The sequence below is a fragment of the Alligator sinensis genome, unplaced genomic scaffold (assembly GCF_000455745.1).
Source record: "Alligator sinensis unplaced genomic scaffold, ASM45574v1 scaffold974_2, whole genome shotgun sequence".
Lineage (NCBI taxonomy): Eukaryota > Metazoa > Chordata > Crocodylia > Alligatoridae > Alligator > Alligator sinensis.
Genome location: NW_005842369.1, coordinates 14,494 through 39,708, shown reverse-complemented (window position 1 = coordinate 39,708; position 25,215 = coordinate 14,494). Strand labels below are relative to the sequence as shown.

The 25,215-nt window shown below is 42.7% G+C and overlaps 1 protein-coding gene across 1 annotated transcript in view; it reads right to left on the bottom strand.

Moving 5' to 3' along the window:
- The window catches only part of VPS13B (vacuolar protein sorting 13 homolog B), a gene marked incomplete at its 5' end in the record, with an annotated part of 177,376 nt that overhangs the window by 147,424 nt on the left and 4,737 nt on the right, over window positions 1-25,215 (bottom strand). Inside the window, 1 exon segment of the mRNA XM_006039496.3 lies at window positions 6,129-6,536. Within this exon segment, the coding sequence (XP_006039558.1) occupies window positions 6,129-6,536 (408 nt within the window).

Genomic DNA, 25,215 nt, shown 5'->3' with positions numbered 1-25,215 from the left:
TCCTCCTTCCTTCCCTTCTTGAAAATGGGGACCACATTGGCCCTTTTCCAGTCCTCGGGGACTTGGCCCAGGCGCCACGAGCTTTCAAATATTCCCGCCAGTGGCTCTGCAATGATGTCGGCCAGTGCCTTCAGCACCCTCGGATGGAGCTCATCCGGGCCTGCCGACTTAAAGGCATCCAGTTCTTCCAAATGACTCTGCACCATCTCAGGGTCTACGCATGGTAGTCTGGCGCCTTGCTGCTGCCTCTCTACAACCCCAGTGAGAGACATATCATGCCCCTCACCATGAAGTAAAATTCCTTCTTGACCCCGAATGTGGCAGTTGGTCTGACCCTGAGTGGAAAGGCAAGACCGTCTATCCAGGAACCTCCGGCTTTCCTCCTAGCAGAAGAATCAGCACACCCTAGTTAAAGTCCCCAGCCTTAGCTGTAGCCAACACCCAGTGCCTCTGTGGAGGCTTAAAAATGCCCTAATACATATAACAGAAAGAAAAAAGGTGGGGGTGGGGGGAGTAGGAGCAAACAACAAAGCCCAGAAGCATGGAAAACATCCATCTTTGGTGATCTCTCCCTGTTTCCACTTTTTATGTGCTCCCCTTTTGTCCCTTAGGCTGCCCTGGATTTCTCTGGTCAGCCAGGGAAGCCTCCTGGCCCCTTTCCCTCTTTTACCTCGCACGGGGATCGTCTTGCTTTGTGCCTGAAGGATCGTTTCCTTAAGGCACAGCCACCCTTCTTGGGCTCCCATCACTTCAAAACTCCTACTCTGCAGTGCGTCCTTGACTAATCGCCTGAGTTCATTGAAATCAGCTTTCCTAAAGTCTAGCACTTTCTAAAACTAGAATACTCAGGACTTAGCCATGAATGCACAGGATAATATAAATATTCTAACAGAAACAGGAATCATGTTGTTACAAAAAGAGAAGGCTGAGGGGGGATCTAGTGGCTGTTTACAAACTAGTCAGGGGAGACTAGCGGGTATTGGGGAAGAGCCCTGTCTCCCGAGCACTACCAGGAGTGACAAGAAATAACAGTCACAAGCTGGCAGAGGGTAAATTCAGGCTAGATATCAGGAGGCGTTACCACACAGTCAGGGTGGGTAGGATCTGGAACCAACTTCTAAGTGAAGTGGTCCTGGCTCCTACCCTAGGGGTCTTTAAGAGGAGGCTAGATGAACACCTTGCTGAGGTCGTTTGACCCCAGTACTCTTTCCTGCCCATGGCAGGGGGTCAGACTTGATGACCTGCTCAGATCCCTTCTGACCCTACCAACTATGAAACAAGTCACAGTTGTATTAAAACCTGCAGCATTAAAAAAAAAAAATCCCTTGAAACACTAGGTTTTGGGGCTGTGTAACATTGCAACAAGCTAAGCAGAATGGAGGTTTTCTTAATTAGGTCTAAAGTAGCTGTACTTGCAATGTATGATATCACTGCTTCCATTTTCTTCTGTCAAAACGTGAAAAAAATAATTCAACTGATTAGCCACTGTATTTTTCAAAAGTCATGAACTTTCTTCCTTAGGAGTGGGAAAAAAGTAAAAGTAAAAAGAAGGTTTTTAGCTTGCATGGTTAAACCGTACTAACTCTAAAGGTCTTGGGGGAATAATAGTACTTTTTCAAAAATTATAGATGGCAAAATGCTTTGTTCATCTAAAGTAAAAACCTAAAGTCATTACAAAAGGTCATAAGATTTGTTTTCTACCCATGAGGAAGGAAAAATGCCGACAACACATTCCCATGTGTGTATTTCTAAATAATTCTTAGCACATAGCATTATAAACCAACTTCAACTCCTATATTAAAACTCATCTTGAAAAAAGGCCGTTTACACTGTTTATAAAATACTGTCACATAAAATGTGTAAAAAAACATATTTCACTAAAAATAGCTTGCGTAAGTAAGGGATCAGAGTCGTTTCTACTGCTGTAATTGTTCCTTTGTAGTTTTTTCCATGATGTTTTTTGAACAGCGTTTTTAACTATGTTTATTAAAGTCAGCACATCAAAAAAGATCAAAGAGAAAGCTAGTGAGAACCAAAGAAACCCCAAGTGTGTTGTGTTGTCTCACTCGGGAGTTATGCAGATTCAAGTAAACAAGTGCAAATTGTTGAGGTTTTAATGAAAATTTTCTACAATTATTGAATCTGAAGTCATTCTATATAAAAACATCTGTACAGCAGATGGCTATACTGTACAAAAGGCAAGCAATGCTCCTTTTCTTGCTCTGTTTTAACAGTACATCTGAAATGACTACTTTTGTCATTGTGCTCAGTTTGGTTCAGCAAATAATTCGTAAAATGCAGCTGCTACAGATGGTCACAATAGTTATATGACTGTAAAATCAAAGACACAGTAAAGTATTTGCGTATTAGTTTCATACTATAAAAAACTGACATTAACCCTGTTCAGCTCAAAAGGTATATCTATAAAACTTTTAAAGAAGAAAAATAATGAAGAACTGACATATGTTAAATACTCCTTGCTCTCCAAAATTGGCTTGTGACACAGCTACTGCATCTTAATTCAGTTAACTTACATGATACTTTTACATTTAATAAAGCAAACCTTGCCAGTAATGCAGTATTTTTGTTTCTTTTAATTACCCTTAAGAAAAAAATAACAGGTAAGTTCCTTCATAGTATTTCAAGCTTCTTTCCTACAGTTACATTTTCCACTAGGAATGCTACCAGCATTTTTCTTTCAAATTAACTAAAAAAATACCTTTACATTTATTAAATGTCAGTATCAAATACAGCTTTTTGTGTTTTTGAGTTACTGAAACTTAAAACAATTTTTCATTTTGCCATATTGAAATTTGTAAACTTGTGTGTATGTGCATTCATTTTTCCTATTACAAAAATAGAAAGATACATGGACTGTAATTGGAGGATCATGAAAGAATCTGTTGATCTCTATGTACTGTTTGGTTAGGGACGTTTTTCATGTTAAATAACTAACTTGGATTTTTTATTAGATTTCAGCACCACTATCACATTATTTAATACTGCTGGCAAGACTAAAAACACATTGAAGACTTGTGTATTATTTGCAGCATTTAAAAAACAAATCTGTCTTTTGGTGCTGCCCAGGAGGATTAAGAAGCATAACTACGCAGCAGAATGCGTCTGAGGCTTAATGTGCAAGTTAAGGTAAGTTCATCTTTAAGGAGGATGCAAGCTCTAGGGTAAATGATATACACTGCTGTTTGCCAAATTGCTATATAGTGCAGTGACTGAGAGGCCTTGGCTTTGATATCTAGAAGCTTGCTGTGGATACTGTAATGTACCATAGGACGGTTTAATGTAAAAGTGACAGGAAGGGATGGAAAAAAAGAAGATCAGAACACACAGAGAAAGCTAAAACTATGTAAAGGATATTAAAAATGCCCTTTACTCTACTGGATTGCAGCTCTTTCCACGCTAGGATTGAGATACGATTGGAAAAGCGTGGGAACGCATTCACTGTTCCTTTTTGTACCTCACTTTATTTACGGATAAATCAAGAATTTCAGCCTCCAGCACTTTCATAGCCTTTCATGTTCTATGAACCTTAAATTTTTCATTTTTAACTTTTAAAACAATAAAAAGGCACTGAAGCTTGTTGGCCTGAGCAGAACTTTTCTGATGAAAAAGAAATAAATCACCTAGCTTGGCCCAGAACTCATACTTCGCAACTTCAAACTATTTTCTTTATCTCTTATGCTACTCTGTCAACTGCATGGATCTGGCTCACTTCCAGAATCTGTAAACCCGTGATTCTCAACCAGGGTGTTTTGACATCCTAGGGTGCCTTAAGATCCTTTCAAGGGTGCCATGGACTGCCACACAATGTTAGCACTATTAAGTGTGCAAACATGATTTACAAGGTAAACCCAAAGATTACAAATAGAATGCTTTTAACACTATAGATTCTTGACCTGCTGTGGTCTTTCTGAGCTCTTTGCAACAGGAAAATGCCTCTATTATTTTTCCATAGTCAAAATATGAGTGAAAAGTAAGAGCTGGCAGTTTTCATGGGTGCCTTGAATCTAACAAGGGGTGTCTTAAGTCTAAAAAGGTTGAGAACCACTGATCTATATGTATCATCTAATTCATTTTAGTAAGAGACTAACTAAACAGCTTATAATGTAATTCAACAATTTCTCAAATCTATTTTATTTCTTAAACCAAAACTTATGTTTGGTGTTTTCCCAATTTTACTTAAAGTGTGAAATTCCTCATTTTTTATCTCACATTTTACAGTACAGAAAATGCCGTCACAGTTGAAAGTTTCATTTTTGGCCTGTGACTTTTTCTCCTGCTGAGAAGAAGCAGTGCATACAAATTTAGATGTTTATATACCTACAGTAGAACTCCCACAAAGAACAACTACACATTTTTAAAGTCATTAAGGCTTATAAATAGCAGAGTTTTCAAGTTTTTCTCTTATGTATGCAGAGTGTGTTATCAGAATGTCTTGTCCCTGTAGGAAGTCTTTATCCAAAGATTATGGTAATTGATAATAAACTCTACTAATAAATAATGATAGTGTTTTGCATTCATATAGCAATACATCCATGGTTCTCAAAGTACTTTTCAAATACTGTTAAACCATATAAATCCCTGACAGGTACAGGAAGTACCAAAACTATTTTTGCCAGTTTACTAAGAAGGAAACAGAGTCAGATTAATTATTTAGTTCCAGGTCACACAGTGAGCCCAAGGCAAAGCCAGAAAGAATGGACAAGAATCTAGTACTCAATTCTACTTATTGTGTAATGTGCCAAACAGAATAGAATAGAGCAAGTTTAGCTTTTCTAATACTGATGAATTACTGTGTAAAAATTATAGTTGTAAAACTTATAATAGACTGAGAACCAGAATTCCAGTCCTCCTAAAGACACTTTGTGTTGTGTAAGCTATGAAAAGGCTGGAACGGCTAGTAGAGGGTTCTTGCTATGTAGGGGAGGAAACACTGATTCTTGGAGGAAGCGTGTGTGTGGGCTGGCTGAGGGCAGTACAAACTGGGGAGAAAGAAGGGCAGAACTGGTTATACTCAAATCTCTATTGGTGCAGGGAGCCTTATGTCAGCATTATAAATTAAGGATGTCCCCATGTAGGCCTGGATCAGAGGAGTGTAATTAGTTTACTGAACCCTATTCCCCACCCCATGCACATTGTTAAGATCAGATATACAATCATGGATTAAGCACACTGGATTGTGCTACAGATCTGCTGTGTAACCAAGAGCAACTTAAAACTCTGTACCTCACTATACCCATTTCAGAGGCCAGGTACAGACATTACACATAAACCGGTATAAGTGACTGGAAACCAGTCTACACCTGTAACCGAACAGAAATTCAGCATACATAGACTGGTTTAAAAATGGCAGAACGCAGTCTAAGGTAGACCTGGATTGATGTTGTATCAGATTTTATTGAGTTAGGTTAGACTGGTCTCTCGAACTTCTGCACGAGATCCCCTACTGGCTAAAGTTAGGTCACTGTCCACTTGCATCCCAGGCTGCTTTGCAGCTCTCCACTAACCCCCTCTCCCCTAAGGGAGGTGCACTGCTCCAGCCAAGTGGCTAGCCAGCCCCACGCCAGCACAGAATCTCTCCCCAGCCCTGCATCCTGCCTCTGGCCAGATGAGAGCCACAAGGGTGGTGGTGGAGGGGAATGGAGGCTTCTCTTGCACAGACCCAGATCAGACTCTCCTAGCCACAAGCCAGCACTGAATCTCTCTGCTCCTCCAGCTCCTGCTAGCTCTGAGCTAGAGCCAGATGGGGGTGGGGGACAAGATGGGATGGAGGCTTCTGCTGCATGGACTTGGCATCCAATTGGGGTGGCCCAGCGACTCAGCAGCCAATTGGGATGGCCCAGCGACTCAGCTGCACTTGGCAGTGGGGAGCTCGCTGGGAAGTGTGCAGGAATGACTCCAACCTGGTGGCCTTGGTCAGTGCAGGCAGCCTGCATGCCCCACCACCAAAGAGTGAATGTATCTTCTGTTGATTTCCAAATTAACCTAGGGTGCCTGTAACTTAGATTGCTTCTGCCTCAGGCTTTTTAAACAGCTGTACTTGGACAAAATGAGTAATATAATGTCACTTACAGAATTAAGTAGCAATATATATTTTAAAAATATCTTACCTGGAGTTTTATGCCCAGCTTTGATACACAGGCTTCCACTGAGGTTTGATAAAGATGCTGACAGGCAAGGTTGATTAGGGTGTGGAACGGTCTCCAGAGAAACAACCAGTTGAACAGTATGAATGGAAATTTTCTGAAAGCAGGAAACAGCCCACCACAACTTTTCTTGGACAGAAAACTTTTGTCCTTCATCAGCATGTACTACAGGGAGAGGATCCTTTATACAGGAAAAGCTGCATGCTGATGTTTCATCTTTTCTTGGAATAGCGTCGGTTGATGCAGAAGCCTCTTTGCTGGTCTCATTATCATTTGGATTCATGATTTTTTCTAGAAAAGTATTTATTTGATCAAATTTGACAAAACTTAAGTTTGCTTTCAATGGCTTTGATACATCCACATTGATGTCCGCTGTGGAAAAGAATTAAGAAAGGCAAAAACATTTAACAAAAGTTGTCATACTGCGATTATTTTAATACAAAAAATGCCTTTTAATTTTAAATCTAGCAAATACTTAAAGCAATATTTCTTCTAGGATTCATTTATGCCACTGTATCAATAGTAAAACACAAGAAAGCAGCTTTTCCCTAAATAAACTGGCTTTGACGAATCACTAAAATTGTTAAAGAATAGTGATCACTGTTTACGATTTGAAGGAAGGAAACCTAACAAACCTACACTTATTTCCCTGTATTTTTTCAGGCAGCACCATAGACTTCTGAAAACAAAGAGAACTAATCTTAGCATGTGGGAGGGTAAGTATATAAATCCTTGTCCATCACAATGAAATATACTCCTCCTTCTCTTGAGTTTTAATCAAGCAAATATAATGTATATAAACTCTGAAAACCCTCAAGCTGACCATGGACATTTTCACCACATTTAAATAAATAGATAATGTATACATTTTTGTTTTTCTCTCAGTGATCATGTAATAATTCTTAATATATTTTTGTGCTTAAATGTGAAATACAAAACAAACTTAGATTTCTTTGCTAAAGGACTGGAGGCAGAAGACAGCACACATATAACCTTTTAAAATATAGTTTTCCTTTCTGTAAAATCCTCTTAATATTTTCTGGTTGGCTTTCCTTTCCTTCCTTTTTTGTGTCCTTGTGTGACAAGGTATTTAGCAGAATTTGCAGATTTGTTGGAGTCTGCCAGGGCCACATTGTGCTATAGCCTCAAACTTGTGACCTATGGGCTGTCAACTGTGTACCTCAGCACCTGTGCCATCCCAGCGCCCTCTGGTTGGCTGAAAATCTCACAGTCCATCATTATGAGGACACTCAAATACTATGGAATGCACTGGTCGCAATGAAATTTCTGGTAGTTGTGATGCTGCATTCTAGCAAAATACCAAGAAGATTACTGCACAGCTGCCATGTTGAATTTAGTTAAAAATTATTTCTGTGTTACTAAATGATTCTCACAGCTAGTAGGTGATGGCACTCTGCAGAGATGTCTAGGTTTAATTGGTTTTAATTTTTGCTTTGAAATTCAGCTTTCACTCAGTACTAAAGCAAAAGCTTCTTCCTTGGGAGGGGAAAACCTTTTTCACTTTGCTGATGTTTGCAGCTGCAGAACAAAATCTGATCACTTTCATTTATGCATCTAAGCTGTGCAAAATGCTAACAGTAAAAGCAGCACCACTTGAATCCATATTTACAATAAATTCACACTGGAGACAAGGTTTGTTGGAAAGTTCACACAGGTTGATGAACCTCTCCATCAAAACTGGGCCAAGTCTCAAATAATTTTGAAGTAACTACTTGTGCTTTTTACTCAAAACCATGTGAGATTTGTGGTGCAGCCAGATGAACCTGACTCCTCTGCTCTTTAGGCTCAATAGAACTTTCTATTGCAAGTCAAGGGGAAGGTTGAGGGCCTTACACTCTGATCAGGAATGCTTAACATTAACAGAAATGGCAGTGAATCTGAAGCAATGTTGAAGGGCATCCTTGAATGTGGGCCTTAGACATGCATCCTCAAAGTTATTCCACAATGACAAGATATATACTTAGTTTCATAGTTTCATAGTTTCAGGGTCGGAAGGGACCTAATAGATCTTCTAGCCCGCCCCCCCGCCAGGGCGGGAGAACAACCCAAAAAAAAACAAACAAACAAACAAACAAACAAAACCACTCACCCTAAAAACAAAAACGGGACTCAAATGAGTCCAGCCAGGTAAGTATCCAGCCTCTTCTTAAAGATCCCCAGGGTAGGGGCCAGCACCACCTCCCTTGGAAGTTGGTTCCAGCTCCTAGCCGCCCTGACTGTGAAGTAGTTTTTTCGGATGTCCAATCTGTACCTCCTCTCCATCAACTTGTGCCCATTATTCCTTGTTATGCCAGCAGGGGCTAGGGGAAACAGCGTCTCCCCCAAACCCTTCTGGTTCCCCCTAGTGAGTTTATAGACGGTCACCAGGTCCCCCCTCAGCCTTCTCTTGTGGAGGCTGAATAGGTTCAAGTCCCGCAGTCTCTCACTGTAGGGTCTGCCCTGTTGTCCCCGGATCATGCGGGTGGCCCTCCTCTGGACCCTCTCCATGTTGTCCACATCCCTCCTGAAATGGGGCGCACAGAACGGGACACAATACTCCAGCTGCGGCCTGACCAGCGTCGCATAGAGGGGGAGGATCACCTCCCTGGCTCTACTCGAGATGCACCTGTGGATGCACGACAAGGTCCGGTTAGCCCTGCCAACCATGACCTCGCATTGTCGGCCATGTTCATCTTGGAGTCAATAATGACACCAAGATCCCTTTCCACCTCCGTGCTCTCAAGTAGGGAGCTCCCCATCGTATAACTTGCTACTGGCCGGGTCAGACTTCCATGATGTCTGTAGGGAGAACGTTCAGAATTTGATACAAATAACATTTTCTAAGAAAAATAGTATTAGTACTTCACTGGCAGGAGTTAGCTTAAAATTAAAGCTGAAGAACCTCTAACTCACCATTTGAAAGAATAACTTTCTGAAAATATTTCCTTTTGTGCTTAAACTTTCCATGTTAAATTGAAAGCTATAGCAAATGCTAGCTGAGACTGGGAAATACTAGAGAGGCACATACAGAAATCAGAAAGATGGGCAGAAGATAAAAAAAATATCACCCTGCCCCCCATCAAAAGAAAAAAGAAGGAAGGGCATGCTTGCTATGACTGTAAGGGGCAGATTTTTAAACATATTTAGGTTCCTAAACAAACAGATGGAGTGATGTAGCTGTGATGTCCCAGGAATTATGCAAGAGGCAAGATTTTCATGGGTGAAAATTTTTTTTTGATCAACTGCATAGCAGGGATAAAGACAACCTTGCATTATAAAGCTTGTCTACCTTTATCCTGATCATGAAGTTGGTTCAATATAACATATCACCCACGAAAATTCTTGCTTCTCCAATAGGCTAGGTACAGACATTAAACTTTTACTAGTATAAGTGCTAGGAAACCGGTTTAAACCCTTAACAGTACAGATGTTTAGTGCACACAGACAGGTTTAAAAATGGCAGAACCCAGTCTAAGATAGACTTGGATCAATGTGTACTCAAACTTAATCAATTTAGGTTAGATCAAAGAATCAAACTTCTGTACCAGATCCACTAACAATGCATGTTAGTTTGTTGCCCGCCAGGATCCCAGGTGCCTTTGCTAGCTCCCCCTGCTAGCTCCCCCTCGCAGTGAGGCATGCTACCATTCACCCCATGCTTGGCTGCTCCAGCTGAGCACCCAGCCAGCCCTACCCCTGGGCTCTCAGGGTGCCTATACAGTATGCAGCTAAGCTGCTCCAATGTGATGTAATTACAGTGCGTCAGAGCAGACTCGATTAATTGAGTCTGCTGGGGCATGGTAATTACTGCGCTCCAGCAGATTCCAGTGTCACGTGTTGAAAAATGGCACTTTAACTAAAGCTCAATTGATGAGCTTTAGTTAAATCACCCCCACCACGATTTTTCAGTGCGGGGATGATGATACACGTGATGCTCTGGGCACTTTATTTGGAGTGGCAGAGCCGCTCTAATTTAAGTGCCTGCCGTCCCCCCCCCCCCCCCCCCCACTCCTGGAGTATGTGTATAAATGCCCTCACAGAGCCAAGTTAGCACAGTGGCTGATGATAACGGGGGGGGGGAAGAAGGGTTGCTGAGCCATGCCCCAGTACCCAGTTGGGCTCCTTTGGTTGTACTTGCTTGCGAGGGGCATGGGGGTACTTGGGTGGGTGTGTGGGATCCCACCCAGCACCTATGCCCTACACAAGTGGGTGCAACCCTAGGGAGCATGACTGAGCTGCAAAGGACGGGCCAGCTGCTTGCAGCTGACACATGCTTGTGGCTGATGATGACAGAGGAGGGGGAGGGAGGTGTGCTCCCTCCCCCCCAGCAGCCAATTGGGTGGCCAGGCCTGCGCTTGGCAGTCTCCGGCAGCCTGGCAAGCCCACTTGTAGGCATGCCGGAGTGCCGCCCAACCTGCTGGCCATGGCCAATGCATGCAGCTTTCATGCCCCCCCCAAAGGGCAAATATGTATTTTGTTCACCCCAAAATAACCTACGCCACTTGCAGAATACTACATAAGCTGACTGATTCTGCCTTGGGCTTTTTGGATGTCTGCACTTAGCCATAAAGAAGCTAGTGGGCACTTAGTGGGATTTTCTAGAGCACTGAGATGTCTAACTTCCCTTGAAATCAATGGATCTTAGAAGCCCAGGTGCTTCTGAAAAACCCATAAGGTACCTACCTATTTTTTAGGTATGTAAATATATCTAAAAATCTGGTCTTAACACTCAATCTTTACAAAATTCATCATTCCACCCCTTTCATTACGCAGAGGGAGAATGACAAATCAGGTTACAGCCTCATGTGTCAAGAGCCCCCCAAGCAATGAGAGAAAAGACAGAAAGAGACGTTCTAAGTAAATAAACACATTTTTTTAAAAAGTGTAAAAATGTGTGTGTAATAATTTCCAAAACACCTGAGTAACTCTTCCCACTGGGATTTGGATTCATAAACCATTAAGGCAGTTCTGAATTTTTTAACCTATTAGATCAGCTTTATGCATATACATAATGGCTCTATAGGATGAAATTAAAATATGTTCTTTGTACAACTCTGTAAGTAAACATTAAATGTAAATGGCAAGGAGTACCCTCATTTTTATATATATATATATATTTTTTTTTTAATTTTTTAATTTTTTTTACTTCTTTTACTTTCTTTTTCAATATCACATTTGATATAATTCTTAATGCTAGTATCATATTTTATAGGCATAAAGTATAAATGTGCTATAATACTTATCTTGAACACAAGTGACACACTAAAAACCTAGCATGAAGTGCATAAGAGAGCCCTAAGGAACAGATGAGGAATTGTCCAACAATGCTCTGTTGGGTTGTTTAAGATAAAGACAAAAGTGCTAATTAGGCCAACTAGGACTGAGGTGCACTGACAGCACTGGGTAGGGAAACCTGCACAGCACCTGTGTCAGTATGTCTGTACTTAATCACTTAGGCTAGGGGCTGATATTCAAAAAGCCAGAACCTGAATTGATTCAATCTTCGCTGTTTAGTCTAACCTGCCTAGGTTGAACCAGTTGGTAACAGGTTCAACATCAACAGTACAACCTTCTCTCTGGACTGAGGAACTGTGAGTACATGCCTGCAGTTGCTCAGGCCAGGAGCCAAGGGGTGTTAAAGCATGCCCTTGGCTGCAGGGAAGCTGTGTTGGGAGTGGCATGGCCAGTCCAGGCTGAACTGACCAGGGAGGGGTTTAATTCCCCCCTCTCTATCCCAGCAGCAGGGACCCGAGCTGGGTCTGCCAGACGCTCCCCCCTTGCTGCTGCAGCAGTGAGGCACCATGGCTTCTAAGGCAGATAGGGGCAGGGTGGAGGTTTAGTCTCCCCTCTACACCTATTGGCAGCTGGGTCTGACTGCTGTTGTTGCCACACTTGCTCCTAGTGGCAGAATAAGTCCCCTGCTGTCCCTTCTGCTGGATGCTGGAATTAGGAGAAATAACCCCTGTCCCTGCCCCGCTCTCTGAAGGGGCTCTGTCTGGCCATGCCCCCACGCCACTGCTACAGCAGGAGGGGGCAGGGCCCTTATTAGGGGAAACAGCCCCTGTCATAATGTCAGGAAGTGCGATCCCCTTCCTGGCGGGGACACTGTGCTTCAGGGCAGTAGAGCTGTGGCAGGCTGCATGCGGCAGCACCAGTGTGCAGAGCGGGCCAGAGCTCTACATACTCCCCCACTGCTGCCACGCTCTGCAGCAGGTCTGCCGGCCCAACAGCAGAGCCCCTGCCAGGAAGAGGCTCATACTTGGGGAACGGGCACAGGGCTACTGCTCCAGCCGTAGTTGCTCCCTCCTTGCTGCTCCAGTGGTAGGGTAGGGGCAGGACCAGATGCTGCCTGCAGGGCCTCGGGGGGCGGGCAGGGAGTGGGGTTACTCCCTGTTCTGCCCCCAGGGCACTGCAGCCAGGTCTACCTGGCCTGGCTGCAGCAACAGCTGCCGGCACCGCTTGGTCTGAGCAATGGCGGCAGTATGTGCTTGGGGCTTGGGGCCAGCCCCCTCCCAGCAGGAGGGCCTTATTCTACTAGACGGTGCCTCAAGTGCAGACTGAGCGGTGGCTGTGGCTGGGCTGGGCAGATCTGGCTGCGGTGCACCAGAGTGGCAAGTAATTCAGTTCCTGCCCTCCCCACCCCCCCCAAAGCCCTGCAGGCAGCATCTAGCCCTGCCCCTGCCGCCACCTGGATGCTAGAGCAGCAAGTGGGAGTGACTGTGACTGGGGCAACAGCTCCCATGCCTGTTTCCCCAAGCGCCAACCTCTTCCTAGTGGGGACTGTGCTACGGGACTGGCAGAGCTGCTCTGGAGCATGGTGGTGCTGGGGGGGCTTGCAGGACTTTGGCCTGCTCCGGACACTGGTACTGCTGTGTGCAGCCCCCCACAGTTCTGTTGTCCTGCAGCATATCACCTTCTCTGGGATGGGGCTCATGCTCCCCAACATTACGACAGGGGCTGCTGACCCCAACAAGGGCCTTGCCCACTCCCACTATGGGAGTGGGGTGGGGGCATGACTAGATAGGGCCCCTTGGAGGGGGGGCAGGGATGGGGGCCTATTCTGCCGCGGGAAGTGAGTGAGACAGCGATGGTGGGCAGACCCAGCTGCCAGTGGGGGTAGAGGGGAAACTAATCCTCCTTCCTCGCCCCCTCTGCCTCAGGGGCCATGGTGCCCCACTGCTGCAGCAATGAGCGGGGAGTGCCTGGCAGACTTGGCTCGGTTCCCTGCTGGTGGGATAGACAGAGGGGAATTAAACCCCTCTCTGGCCAACCCCCCTGCCCCTGCCTGTCCCTGCTCTGGCTGGGGAGCAGAGGGGTGGGACCAGCCTGGCTGGGCTGGAACAGAGCCCCAGCCCAGGGAGAGTATGCTGGGATGCTGGGGGAGTCTGGTTTAATTAAACCAGGAAAGGGTCTGGGACAGACATTGCATAAACCGGTTTGAGCCAAATCAATTAAGTTCGATACTACATTCAGCCAGGTTTATCTCAAAATGGTTTCAGGCATTTCAAAACTGGTATAAATGTCCCCACACTTAAAAAGGTGGTGGGGGTGCTTGAACTAAAGCTCATGGAATGAGCTTTAGTTCAAGTGCCTCGCCTGCCATTTTTAAGCAAGAGAACACTGATACAGGAGACATGGCAGTGCTTTAATTAGAGCAGCTCTCAGAACCACTCTAATTAAAGCATCACCCTCTTCCACCCCTGGAGCACGTGTAAAAGTGCCCTTACTTTCATAAGTACTGAATTAATCCAAAAAAAAATAGTGTTAGAAATGTAGTTCTAAAAATGTAGTGCTAGAACACAGGAGCAACACAAAACAGGCTATGTGGATAGCTTAACTGTTTTTCACCTCATGTGTCACACAGCAAACGTGTTGTCATGCTTGCTAATCTGACAAAGTTTTATAGTTGGTTATTATTATTCAGTGAATCAGACCTTAAAGAAACTGGTGGCAGCCAGGAGAATAACTGTAGAAAATTTAACATTGGAGCTTTCATTGCAAATATTTTAACAACCTCATAATGACAGAGATTATTTTTACAACTAGGAAAAGATTATGCAACAGGATTCTTTGGCATTGTAAGTAAAATAAATAAATAAATAAATAAAGTGAGCAACCCATGTATTTAGCCTTTACTCTGTTTTACATTTTGTCCTTAGTACTGCAAAAGCAATATTAACATCTGCTAAAAGAAAAACACAGTTAAAGTGACAGATACATTATAGCTCTCAGCAGAAATCAGTGACATCATAAAGGGGGCAAACTACAGTGACAGGTAAAGATAGGTGAAGTTTTCAAGCAGTTCCTTAAAACTTCACAATGGGTAAAGGGCCACTAAAAGCTCTGGATCCCTCGAGGAGGGAATTCCCAAAGTACAAGAACCGAGTAAAACAGGTGAAGACCACCTTCTGAGGATGACTTCACCAACCTAGGAATGGAGGCAAGCCACATGTCATGGGCAAGACTACAATGGGTCACGCAGCAGAGACTGCAGGCAGCATGCTACCTCAGGCAGGGATACACAGACCACAGTAATCAAGATAGCTCTTCAAAACTGTCTAAATTCACCAGAACTAGGATGGTGCAAAGGTGTCTAAAAAGTCACCTCTGGATCCACGAACCACAAGATCTCTGCTTCATCCCTGTTCATCTGCTTCAGATGCAGTACAGAATTTCATAGATTCAAAACAGAATAGAAACACCCTTGGTGGTTTGAGGAGTCTCACTGCTAATAAACGATTGAGGGATCCTTATTATGCCAACAGATTGTGATCAAGGAAAATATATGCAAATTAGACATACTTAGGTAAAACTGCACTAGAAGATACAGAAAAAACACTTTTTTGTCCAGTAGGAAATGCAACTGAATTAATCTGCTTGTCTGTCTGCTGCGCTTTTCTCTCTGTTCCTTTACCACATATATCTTTAGATTACCAAGTAAATCCACGGCTGTCAATTATTAGTTTCTAATTACCCTTCACAACTTTCTGAACAGCTACTAGGAAACAGAATGATTAAATGACTATTGAGTTAAAAGGAGATTAGACAAATATAAATAAATTACACTTATTATATGCTCCCACCACACCAGGAGATGACTTAACAGTGTAAGGAAAAGAATCGCATTGCAGTAATGAAATCAGAGAGGGAGTTTAGGTCCCAGAGGTGATTCTATGGAGTTTATGTTAATGCACACCTTGTGGGGGACCAAAAATCAACTGGAATAGTTTCCTGAAAACTGTTTCCAGCTATTTTCTCATTTAAAATGTTCCAACTTCACTTGACCCATTAGTCATCATATTACTTACATTTATTATGTATTTTGAAATCTATTACAAAAAAACCAATGGATTCAATATGGCCTCTTTTAACAAAATCATAACATCTATAAAAGAAAACCTATAATCAGCTTTCTGAAATTTCTGTCTGAAACAATTTCTTCCTCTGTCATTTTATTACTAAAGTATGACAAAACTATCTTTAGGTACAGACTTACAGTATTGTGAATATCTCCCCTCTTTCTACACAGGTACACTGTAATGGCGTCTTTGTATTCTGAGTTAGGGAGAGCCACGTAATTCAAAATGAGTAGATCCATGGGTGAGTATTGATAAAATAATCCTAGTGAGTGGAATGAAAGGTTCTATATGCTCATGTAACAATTTGATAATATACTACTACGGGTACTCCTCACTTAATGTCATCCCGGTTAACGTTGTTTCTTTATGGCGTCGCTGATCTATTAGAGAACATACTGGTTTAAAGTTGCGTAATGTTCAGTTATAACATTGCTTGGCCGCCGCCTGCTAGTAGGTAACTACTGTGACGTAACTGGATTTGGTTAACATCATTTCACTTAAAGTCGCATTTTTCAAGAACGTAACGACATTAAACGTGGAGTAGCTGTACTTGACCAAGTCAGAATTCTTCTGCTGATAATTATTTCACGCATATTTTTGGATCAGTTTTCTCAAAAGTATTTCCAATAGAGAATAAGCCCTGGCTCAAGGCAGGTTCATCCCTGACTAAACCATCCTAGTCAAGTGTCTGGCCAGCCTGCTCTTAAAAATTTACAGGGATGGAGATTCCACAAGTTCTTTGGCACTATGTTCCAATGCTTGACCACCCTCAGAAAGTTATTCACTACAGACATACTCTAACAAGCCTGAAAAATAAGTCTGGATCTGATCTTGGGGAACTTCTGAACCTGATGTTGACAGGAGACGTCTGTAGAAAGGCTGAAATCCCAAATTAAAACTAAAAACAATCACACCAAGGGAGGTTCCCTCCCACTTTGGTAGTTAGAATTTTCACTACCCCCATCAGGGAACTAATGATTTTGATTATTATTAATCATCATTACAGGACTGCTCTGACCATTCTCTAGGGCAAGCACAGTTTAGTGAAGCCATCATGGGATTGGGCATGAGTCACAGAATCTAGTCCAACAGTGTATCCTGCAAGAGGTTGGACTAAATGACCCATGAGGTCCCTTTCAAATCTATCTTTTAATCTGCTTTTGGTATATATGAAATATAAATAGAACTTAAAACTAAAAATATCTGTATTACCTCTTACTCTTCTGACCATATGTATGCATGTTGTAGCATGTTCATCCAACAACTGAGTTGAACACAACACACTTTAACTCAGAATAGTTATGTATTTGACTTGTAGTTGTCACCATTACAAAGCCTATAGATATGGCACAGTTATATCAGAGATACTTCACATGTCTCTTTACACTCACATGTTTCTTTACACTTAGAAAGAGAAATACAAAGGTTCAAAGTCTATTCTGCCTACTAGGTATCTAATATTTAACAATTGCTCACATAGGAAAAACACATCACCTCCAGAAGGCAATCCCACTCAGCTGTGATGAAGCATACAGCTCTCCCATTCTCTCACTAGGCAGAGTCCTATGTGTCCTTTGCGTTGGGAACCACCTCACTTAAATATCTTCTTGGATCAGTATTTCTGACTGACAGCAGCACTGACGTCAGTGAAAAGTAAAGCACAGGGTGAAGAGTAGGAAGGGCTACCCACCTTTTTCCTAGTAGCCTTGTGGCCAGGATCTAGGAGACTTATGTCAGTACACCCCACTTACATTATTCTGGCCCTTAGTCCTAATTTTACTTAAGCATTTTATCTAATGACCACTGAATATAATACACATACTAGGCCTGTGTGAAGTGGCTAATATTCACTTGAGATTCAGATTTGGCCAATTTGGGGAACAGTGATTCGATTTGGTGATTTGAATCACTGGTCCAAATCTGATTCAGAGATTCAGTCACTGCCAAATCAGCTGAATCTCCGAATCGGGCAGGCCCCATCCCCCACCTGCTCTCCCAGTCCTGTCAGTGGCTGCCCTACCTGGCCCCAGCTCCCTGCACTTAAAAAAAAAAGCCCAAAAAAGCCCTGGGTTCACTGGCTGCTGCCAAGCGGGAGGGTGGGGGGTGAGGGGGAGTGATCCCTGATGCTTCCCACTGTGTGGGGGGCTCTGCCATGAGCCCTCCCGACCCCTGCCCACTCTCCCAGCTCCCCCTCCCCCCATGGCTGCCCTGCCTGGCCCCAGTTCCTGGCTCTTTAAAAGCAAAAAACAAAAAAACCCCAGATTCACCGGCTGCTGCCAGGCTGGGAGCGATCCCCACTGCTCCCCACGGCCCTGCGTTGCGTAGATTCAAAGGCTAAGTGGAACCTAGAAGTCAGGTCCCAGTCCCTGGGTAAATGCCCTAACCACTTAGCTCCTGGGCAAAACATTGGAGGTCCTCTTCCATCTTCTCTCACCCAGCCACATTCTTTACACAACCGTTGCTGTTTTGCCATCAAAACAATTTGGCACTATAAGGAATTTTTACTTCCCAGGTAGAATTGGATTGCAACAGAATTTAGATGGAGACATGGAGGCAGCTGTTCTATTTATTTCTGAAAATGCACAGGACCTTTTCAAACCCAAATAAAGGTATAAAAGGAATGTAGATAATAGCAGGGTTGCGGCTCCTACATATGACGGAATAGAACGTAGATATCTAGACACCACATAACAGACGTGGAAACATCTTGCAGCTGAACCTAAGTGTCTAAGCTCCCGATGAAGGCAATGGGTTTGATATTAGGAGGTGCCTTATTTGAAAATATTAATAGATTTTTTTTCACAATTTATACATTACCTGCATTATGCTAAGCATTCTATGCTTAATTGGTTAATCAGAAGAGAAACTTCATAACAAAACAGAATAACCTCATAGGTATAGAATCTTTTAATAGAGAAAAGAAACAGAGAAGAAAATACGTGTTTTGCTGAGAATTTACTTTCTTGGTCTTTTCATGTCTTATAATTGAAAACAGGTTTTTCCTACCCTCCCAGAGGAATGGAAGATGCCCAAACCTTTTGCCCAAACTAATATCTGTTTGGAACTAGTAAAGAGACCTAGACCTAATTGCACAATTCTCAGATGTCACAGTTAATGATAAAGTAGGTTCTTGCTTATAAAAGCTTATACTTCTCGGGACCAGATAGTTCCACCCTGCCCTATCTTCTGCTTGACTTCAGACTAATACAGCTGTGTGCTAATGGTAAACTCAGTGACAGATGACAACACTGGCTTATCTAGGCAGAACAAAGATTTTGGCCACTCACCCATAATACAGGGGGATACCCATTAATAAGTTTAGATATGAAGGGAAACTTGTTTCAAAAAGGGATGAAAAGACTGGATAAAAAAGAAAAGAGGAGAAGGTATGGAAAAATTTCCAGGAAGAACTATGGAAAAAATATGATTGGAGAGGAGAAAAGTAAATGATGAGATGGAGATTGGACAAACCTAAATGAACAGGTTTATGCATTTGGACCTTCACTTCTTTGCCCAGATAGATCTTATATAAGCCTTGGTTCAGATGATCAACTTGGATTCTAGGAAGCCCCATTTTACTAGGGGTGCCTGTGATCTAAAGAACCTAATCACGAAAGTTTGCTTAGATACGCTGGTGGCAGCAGTATTTTTTTAAACATGTATTGTGCTGGAAACAACACAAGAAGCATTCTCCTCCACTCTGTCCACCGGAGTCAAATACTTAGATTGTGTGTTGGGTTTTGGCACCATGGGAGACTTGGAAGTCTCATTCATGGTGAAGAACAAGCTTTTTTAGTAAAATACTTCAAAGACTTTTTAGGAAAGTTTTCAAAGACTTGGGCAGAAGCAGGTTCTAGTCTTATAGGTTCTCTCGTGACATTTCTGAGAAGGCCTTGGGGCTACCACAGATATTAAATGAGAGTCATTTCCTGAAACCAAAAAACCCCCCATTTTTATGCCTATCTGAAGCAAAGACATTTCAGACAAGAGAAACACATTTTCAACACAGGTTTTGTTCTCCATTTTACTGCAAATTGATCAGATTTTCAGAATGGAAAAACTAGGATGGTTAATGGATGCATAGGGAAGCTTTTGGTGAAGAGAGCGTCTATATTCCTTTTTGCCAGGATTCATTGTGGGGCACATCTGAGAGGAGATGGAGTCTAGGAGAGCTGGTTGTACCTTAGAGAGACTTATATGGAGGGTGCAAGTGCATACAATCCTGGTACAAAAAAAGGACAGAACGTGTAGCAACACAGCAGCCTACCTAATCAATACATTCTTGAATGAATTAAAACTCAAAAAGGATTTTTACAAAAAGTGGAAATTTGGCCATGTTACTAAGGATAAGGGTATAGCATGGACATACAGAAAGAAAATTAGGAACACAATGTCATGAATTGAGATGCAGCTAGCAAGGGACATAAGAGGCAACAAAAAGTTTTCTGTAAGCATCCTACAAGTATGTTAGAACTAAGAGAAAGAACAAGAAAGGTGTAGGTTCATTAGGGCATGGGGAGGGCAATCTAGTAATGGATGTGTTGAAGGCTGAATTATTTAATTATTTTATTTCAGTCTTCATGAACAAGGTCACCTCTTAGATGATAAGAACAGCTGGTGGCATACTAAGGGGAAGACATAATCAGCCTAGAGTAGGGAAGAACAGTTTAGAGATTACTTAGAGAAACTGGATGTTTTCAGGTTTGCAGGACTGTGGATACGATGCATCTTAGAACAGTCAACAAGGTATTAACTGAAGTAATTGCAGAGCCACTGAATATTCTCTTTGAGAATTTGTGGAGGTTGGGTGAGGTCCCAGATGACTGGAAAAGGGCGAATATAGTGTCCATTTTAAAAAGAAGGGCAGAAGAAGGGTTCAGGAAATCACAGCCCAGTCAGTTGGACCTCAATAGCCAGAAAAATTATGAATCACATCATCAAGAATTCTACTTCTAAGCACCTAGAGAATAGCAACAAGATCATGAACAGCCAACATTGATTCATCACAAACAAGTCGTGCTTGAGCAATCTGATTTTATTTTATGATAAGATGATGGGCTTTGTAGATGAGAGAACAGTGTACTATACCTTGACTTTAGTCAGGCTTTTGACACCATTTTACAAGGTATTCTCATTAGTAGGGTAACAATACAATCTAGATGCAAGTACTATAAGGTGGACACATAACTTATTGGATTAGTGTGCTCTAAGGGTGTGTGTAGATGAAATGAGGGTTTACTTCGCCCTAAATTGAAGTGGTGGGTTTTTAAAAACACCACTTCAATTTAGGGCGAAGTAAACCCCTGTATTGTGTACATCCATGTCTTACCTGCCTCTCTGGCAGTGGGGAGGGGAGGGTGAGCTGCCAGCAGTTGGAGAGGTCCCTGGGCTATGGGAGGGAGGAGGAGGGGCTGGTGCTTCCCTCCATAGCAGTGGCGTCCCCCACTCCAGGCGGCCCTGGTGGGCACTGCAGCCATGGAGAGAAGGACCGGGTCCCCGCACAGCTGATGCAGGCAGGCAGGGTCCGGCGGGGAGGGGGGAGAGTCAGGCTTGCTGATTTTTTTTTTTTTTTTTTTTTTTTTTTTTTTGCTTTTGTGGATCCTCCCTGCTAGAAGCCAGGGAGCACTTGAGCAGCCCTCTCTTCTCTTCCTCAGTACTGAGCTGAAGGGGTGTGGACAGGTCCGGGCAGGATGCTCTGATTAGGGAAGGGTTCCCACTCTTTGTTGATAACAGAGCATTTATCAGCTCTGTTATCAGCATTTACCACCCCAAAAGTCTCTCATTATTTCAAGCTCTTCTTAAATAAATGTTTCCAAGGAAGGAATGGAGGGACATTACCAGCAACCCACTGATTAGCTCCAAAAAGCCCTAAGCTGGCACTATCCTGTCTGTCTTTCTTCTGTCTCCCACAGCACTGACCATAGCCAGCATGTGGGAGACAGAAGAATTATGCTAGCTAATGCTGATAGGTGTCTGTGTAAGGCAGAGTGGAGGGAGAAATCCCTGCTTCTGCAAGGAGTGGGGAGTAGGAGGAAGATAGGCAGATGCTGCTGTGTATGCAGTCTCTGCTGGAGCTCCAGCCAGGGAGCAGAGGGGAGGGGCCAGCCCTGCTGGTCTGGAGCAGAGAGGAGAGGCTCATCCAGGGTTGCAAAGCAACTGGGATGCTGGAGGACTCTGATTTAACTTAAACCAGGAAGGGGTTTGGGACAGACATTGCATAAAATGGTTTGAGTCAAATCAGTTAAGTCTGATACTACATTCAACCAGGTTTAGCTCAAACCAGTTTTAGGCATTTTCAAACTCGTATATGGGCACTGAATATCAGTTTGAGATAAACCATGTTGAATGTAGTATCAGACTTAACTGATTTGACTCAAACCATTTTATGCAATGTCTGTCCCAGACCCCTTCCTGGTTTAAGTTAAATCAGAGTCCTCCAGCATCCCAGTTGCTTTGCAACCCTGGATGAGCCTCTCCTCTCTGCTCCAGACCAGCAGGGCTGGCCCCTCCCCTCTGCTCCCTGGCTGGAGCTCCGGCAGAGACTTACAGGCACAGCAGGGTCTGCCTGGCTTTCTCCTGCTCTCCCACTCCCCGCACCATTCCCTGCTAAGCAGGGATCCCCTATCCCCTCTGCTGTACACAGACATGCAGCATTAGCTAGCAGACCACATGCTGGCTATGGTCTGTGCTGTGGCACATAGGGCTTTTTGGAGCTAATCAACAGCTCAGCTGGTAGTGTCCCTCTGTTCCTTCTTTGGTTAAGAGGAGTTTGAACTAATGAGAAAGGCTGTTTGTTTTCTAATGGGGCGATAAACGCGATAACAGAGTTGATAAATGTTCTGCTATCAAGGAGAGGGGGCACTCCTCCTGAATCCTGCTGGGGCCTGGACACACCCACCTCAGCTCAGCCCTGCAGAAGGGAAAGAAGGGCTCTACTGCCACCCAGCTTTTAGCCTGAGCCACTGCAGGCATGTGCCTGCATTTCTGGGATGTCTGTCCAGTTAAAAGTCGATTTAGCCTAGCCAGGTTAGACTAACCTACAGAGATTGAATCAATTCAGGCTCAGGCTTTTTGAATGTCTGTCCCTAGCCCTAAGCAGAAGCGTGGACACTGTTCCAACATGTTGGAATTCCAGCACATCGGAGCATGGCAATTATCATGCTCCAACAGCCTCCTGAGTCTCCTATATCAGGGTCCCCACACTTTAAAAATGGTAGCGGGGGGGCCTGCAGGACTCCAAGAGCCGCTTTAATTAAAGCTTTCCAAATGAGCTTTAGTTTAAGTGCCCCTGCCACCATTTTTAAGTGCAAGGATACTGATACATGAGACACTGTGGCACTTTAATTAGAGCAGCTCTCAGAGCCACTCTAATTAAAGCATTGCCCCTCCCCCACCTCTGGTACATCATATACTTTACAAAGCCATGACTTTAGTGAAGTTTAACACTTTTGGCTTCTAATGATCAAGTAATCCCTGAATCTACCATTTTACAAGACTCAACATAACATAATTTAAGATGTAAAATGGTAAAAATAAAAAACCAAACGAACCTTGTAGGCATAAAGGAACAAAGAAACCTGTAGATGTATGTTCCTAACTGCCAGCTACTTTTTGACCTGATAAAGAATGCCCTACATTTGAAAGCTTGTCTGACTTTATTCTAACCATGCAGTTGGCTCAAAAGATATCACCCCCAATACATCCTTTGAAAAATGGTTCTATGGCCAGCTACAATGGGTCTGGGAGGAAAAGCAGTTAAGAAAAGTATTGGTATCCTTATTTTACAGATGGGAAAATTGAAAAGCAAAGGCACTGTTGTTCTCAGCAGGGCTAATTAGATTAAGAGAAATGCTGCACTAACACTCCTGAGAGAGTTTGTTCAGAGCTGGATCGCGTATCTCACAACACTATGTTGTGATAAGAACATATACCCAAAGAAGGTCAGTGTTATGTACTCAGAAATAACAGAGTGCCTTATGGCTAAAGCACAGCATTGATAGTCACAGGTTCTAGGTTCATTTCCTGGCCTTTCCACAAATTTGCAAAATGAAAAAAATTCAAAGGGAGGAGGCAGAGGCAAGAGGACAGCAAAACACAGAAGCAGATCTTAAAAGTACACAAATGCTGCCAAAGGATGAGAAGGGGCAGGGAAAATTTTCAAAATTGTATAAATGATTTAAAAACCTGGGTACTATTATTCAAAACTGACTTAAGCACTTCGGAGTTTAAAGCCAACAGACTTTCAATTAAACCTAGATGCTTGAATACACAAGTCATTTCGGTACTTTGCTAAAAAATGCTCTTCATATATCCACATCCAAATGAGTCTCTGAATTCCATAAAAAATAATATGTGCTAAAAAATGAATATGTACACGTTGTTACATCTATCTGGAATATTTCTGTTTGTCATCTTAATCAAATAAATGTCATTTCATGGCTAAAGTGTCAGTGGTTCAAAAACGTGTTGGTGAAGAACAATGAAAAAAACTGCCAGAGAGCTAAAACCTTCTTTGCAAATGACCCTGAGTTAATTAGAAAAGTCTGCACCCTTGCCAGTTCCCCTTCTCACGTGTCAGTTCTCATTAAATCAAAAAATTCTCATTTCAAAGTTAACAAACACCATGGTTAACAAAACTGTTAAACTGGGATCAAGTGGGCACATTCCTAGGTTTATATATGATGTCATGCTAAGCAGCCCACAGCTGAACTTGCAAGAAGTATGAATGAATTTTCAATATATTAAGTATCTGATCTAATGCTAATTTTCTCTCTATAGGCTAACTGTGCTGGGAACAGGTGGCCCTGCTTTCAATTATGGAGGGCTAGCATGCCAGTGTGAGGCCTGGATTAGTTCACCTTCTCACAGGGAATTTGCCTCGGTTGGGAATGGATTTATTATGGCTTCACACATGGAATGGAGCTCATGTCAGCTGAGGGCAGTGACACATCATATGATTCAAATTAACCTGCTGTGGACTGTTCCGCAGGGCAGATATTGTGTATTAAAATGACGACATTTTAAAACAGCTTGAAAGAAACCAGGATTGCCGAAATGCAATGGTTCTAATTTGTTCCAACTAATCTATCACCTGCTGGAGATATTATTTTAGTGTGTTTTTGGTAGCTGCTATTTTCCAGGTTTCTCCAAATCACTGACCTTGCTAATGGATACAGTTGTTGCTTTTGGAGGTAAAAAAAAAAAAAAAAAAAAATCCTCCAAAGTGAGGGCCTTAGTGGGCTGTTTGTTTGTTTTTATGTACAAGTAGTCACAGTATTCATCACATCATACAAACAATGTAAGGGCAGGATACAAACAGACCAAAAAATGATTTTGACCTTTGTTTCATCACTTAGCAGAGGGACTAAATGATAGTTCTTAATTCGATTGGATAAAGTGTTCTATAGAAAATTATCCCAAATGGCAAAAAAAATAAAAAAGCTTAATAATTTCATACTTAAACTAACATATTTCCAAGAAAATGTTAAGGAAAGAGGATTTTGGCACAGAAAATTTGTATTTTGCTTACATTTGTACTTTTAGGGCAAATTATAAGACAAGTTATACTTTATAAATTACTCAGACTTTTCTAACATTACTTACAGGAAAAATATGTTGAAATACAGCTTATGACCCAATAAAAGACATCTGATTTTTTCTAGCTTTAAAGTAGGACATAATAGGGAAGGATA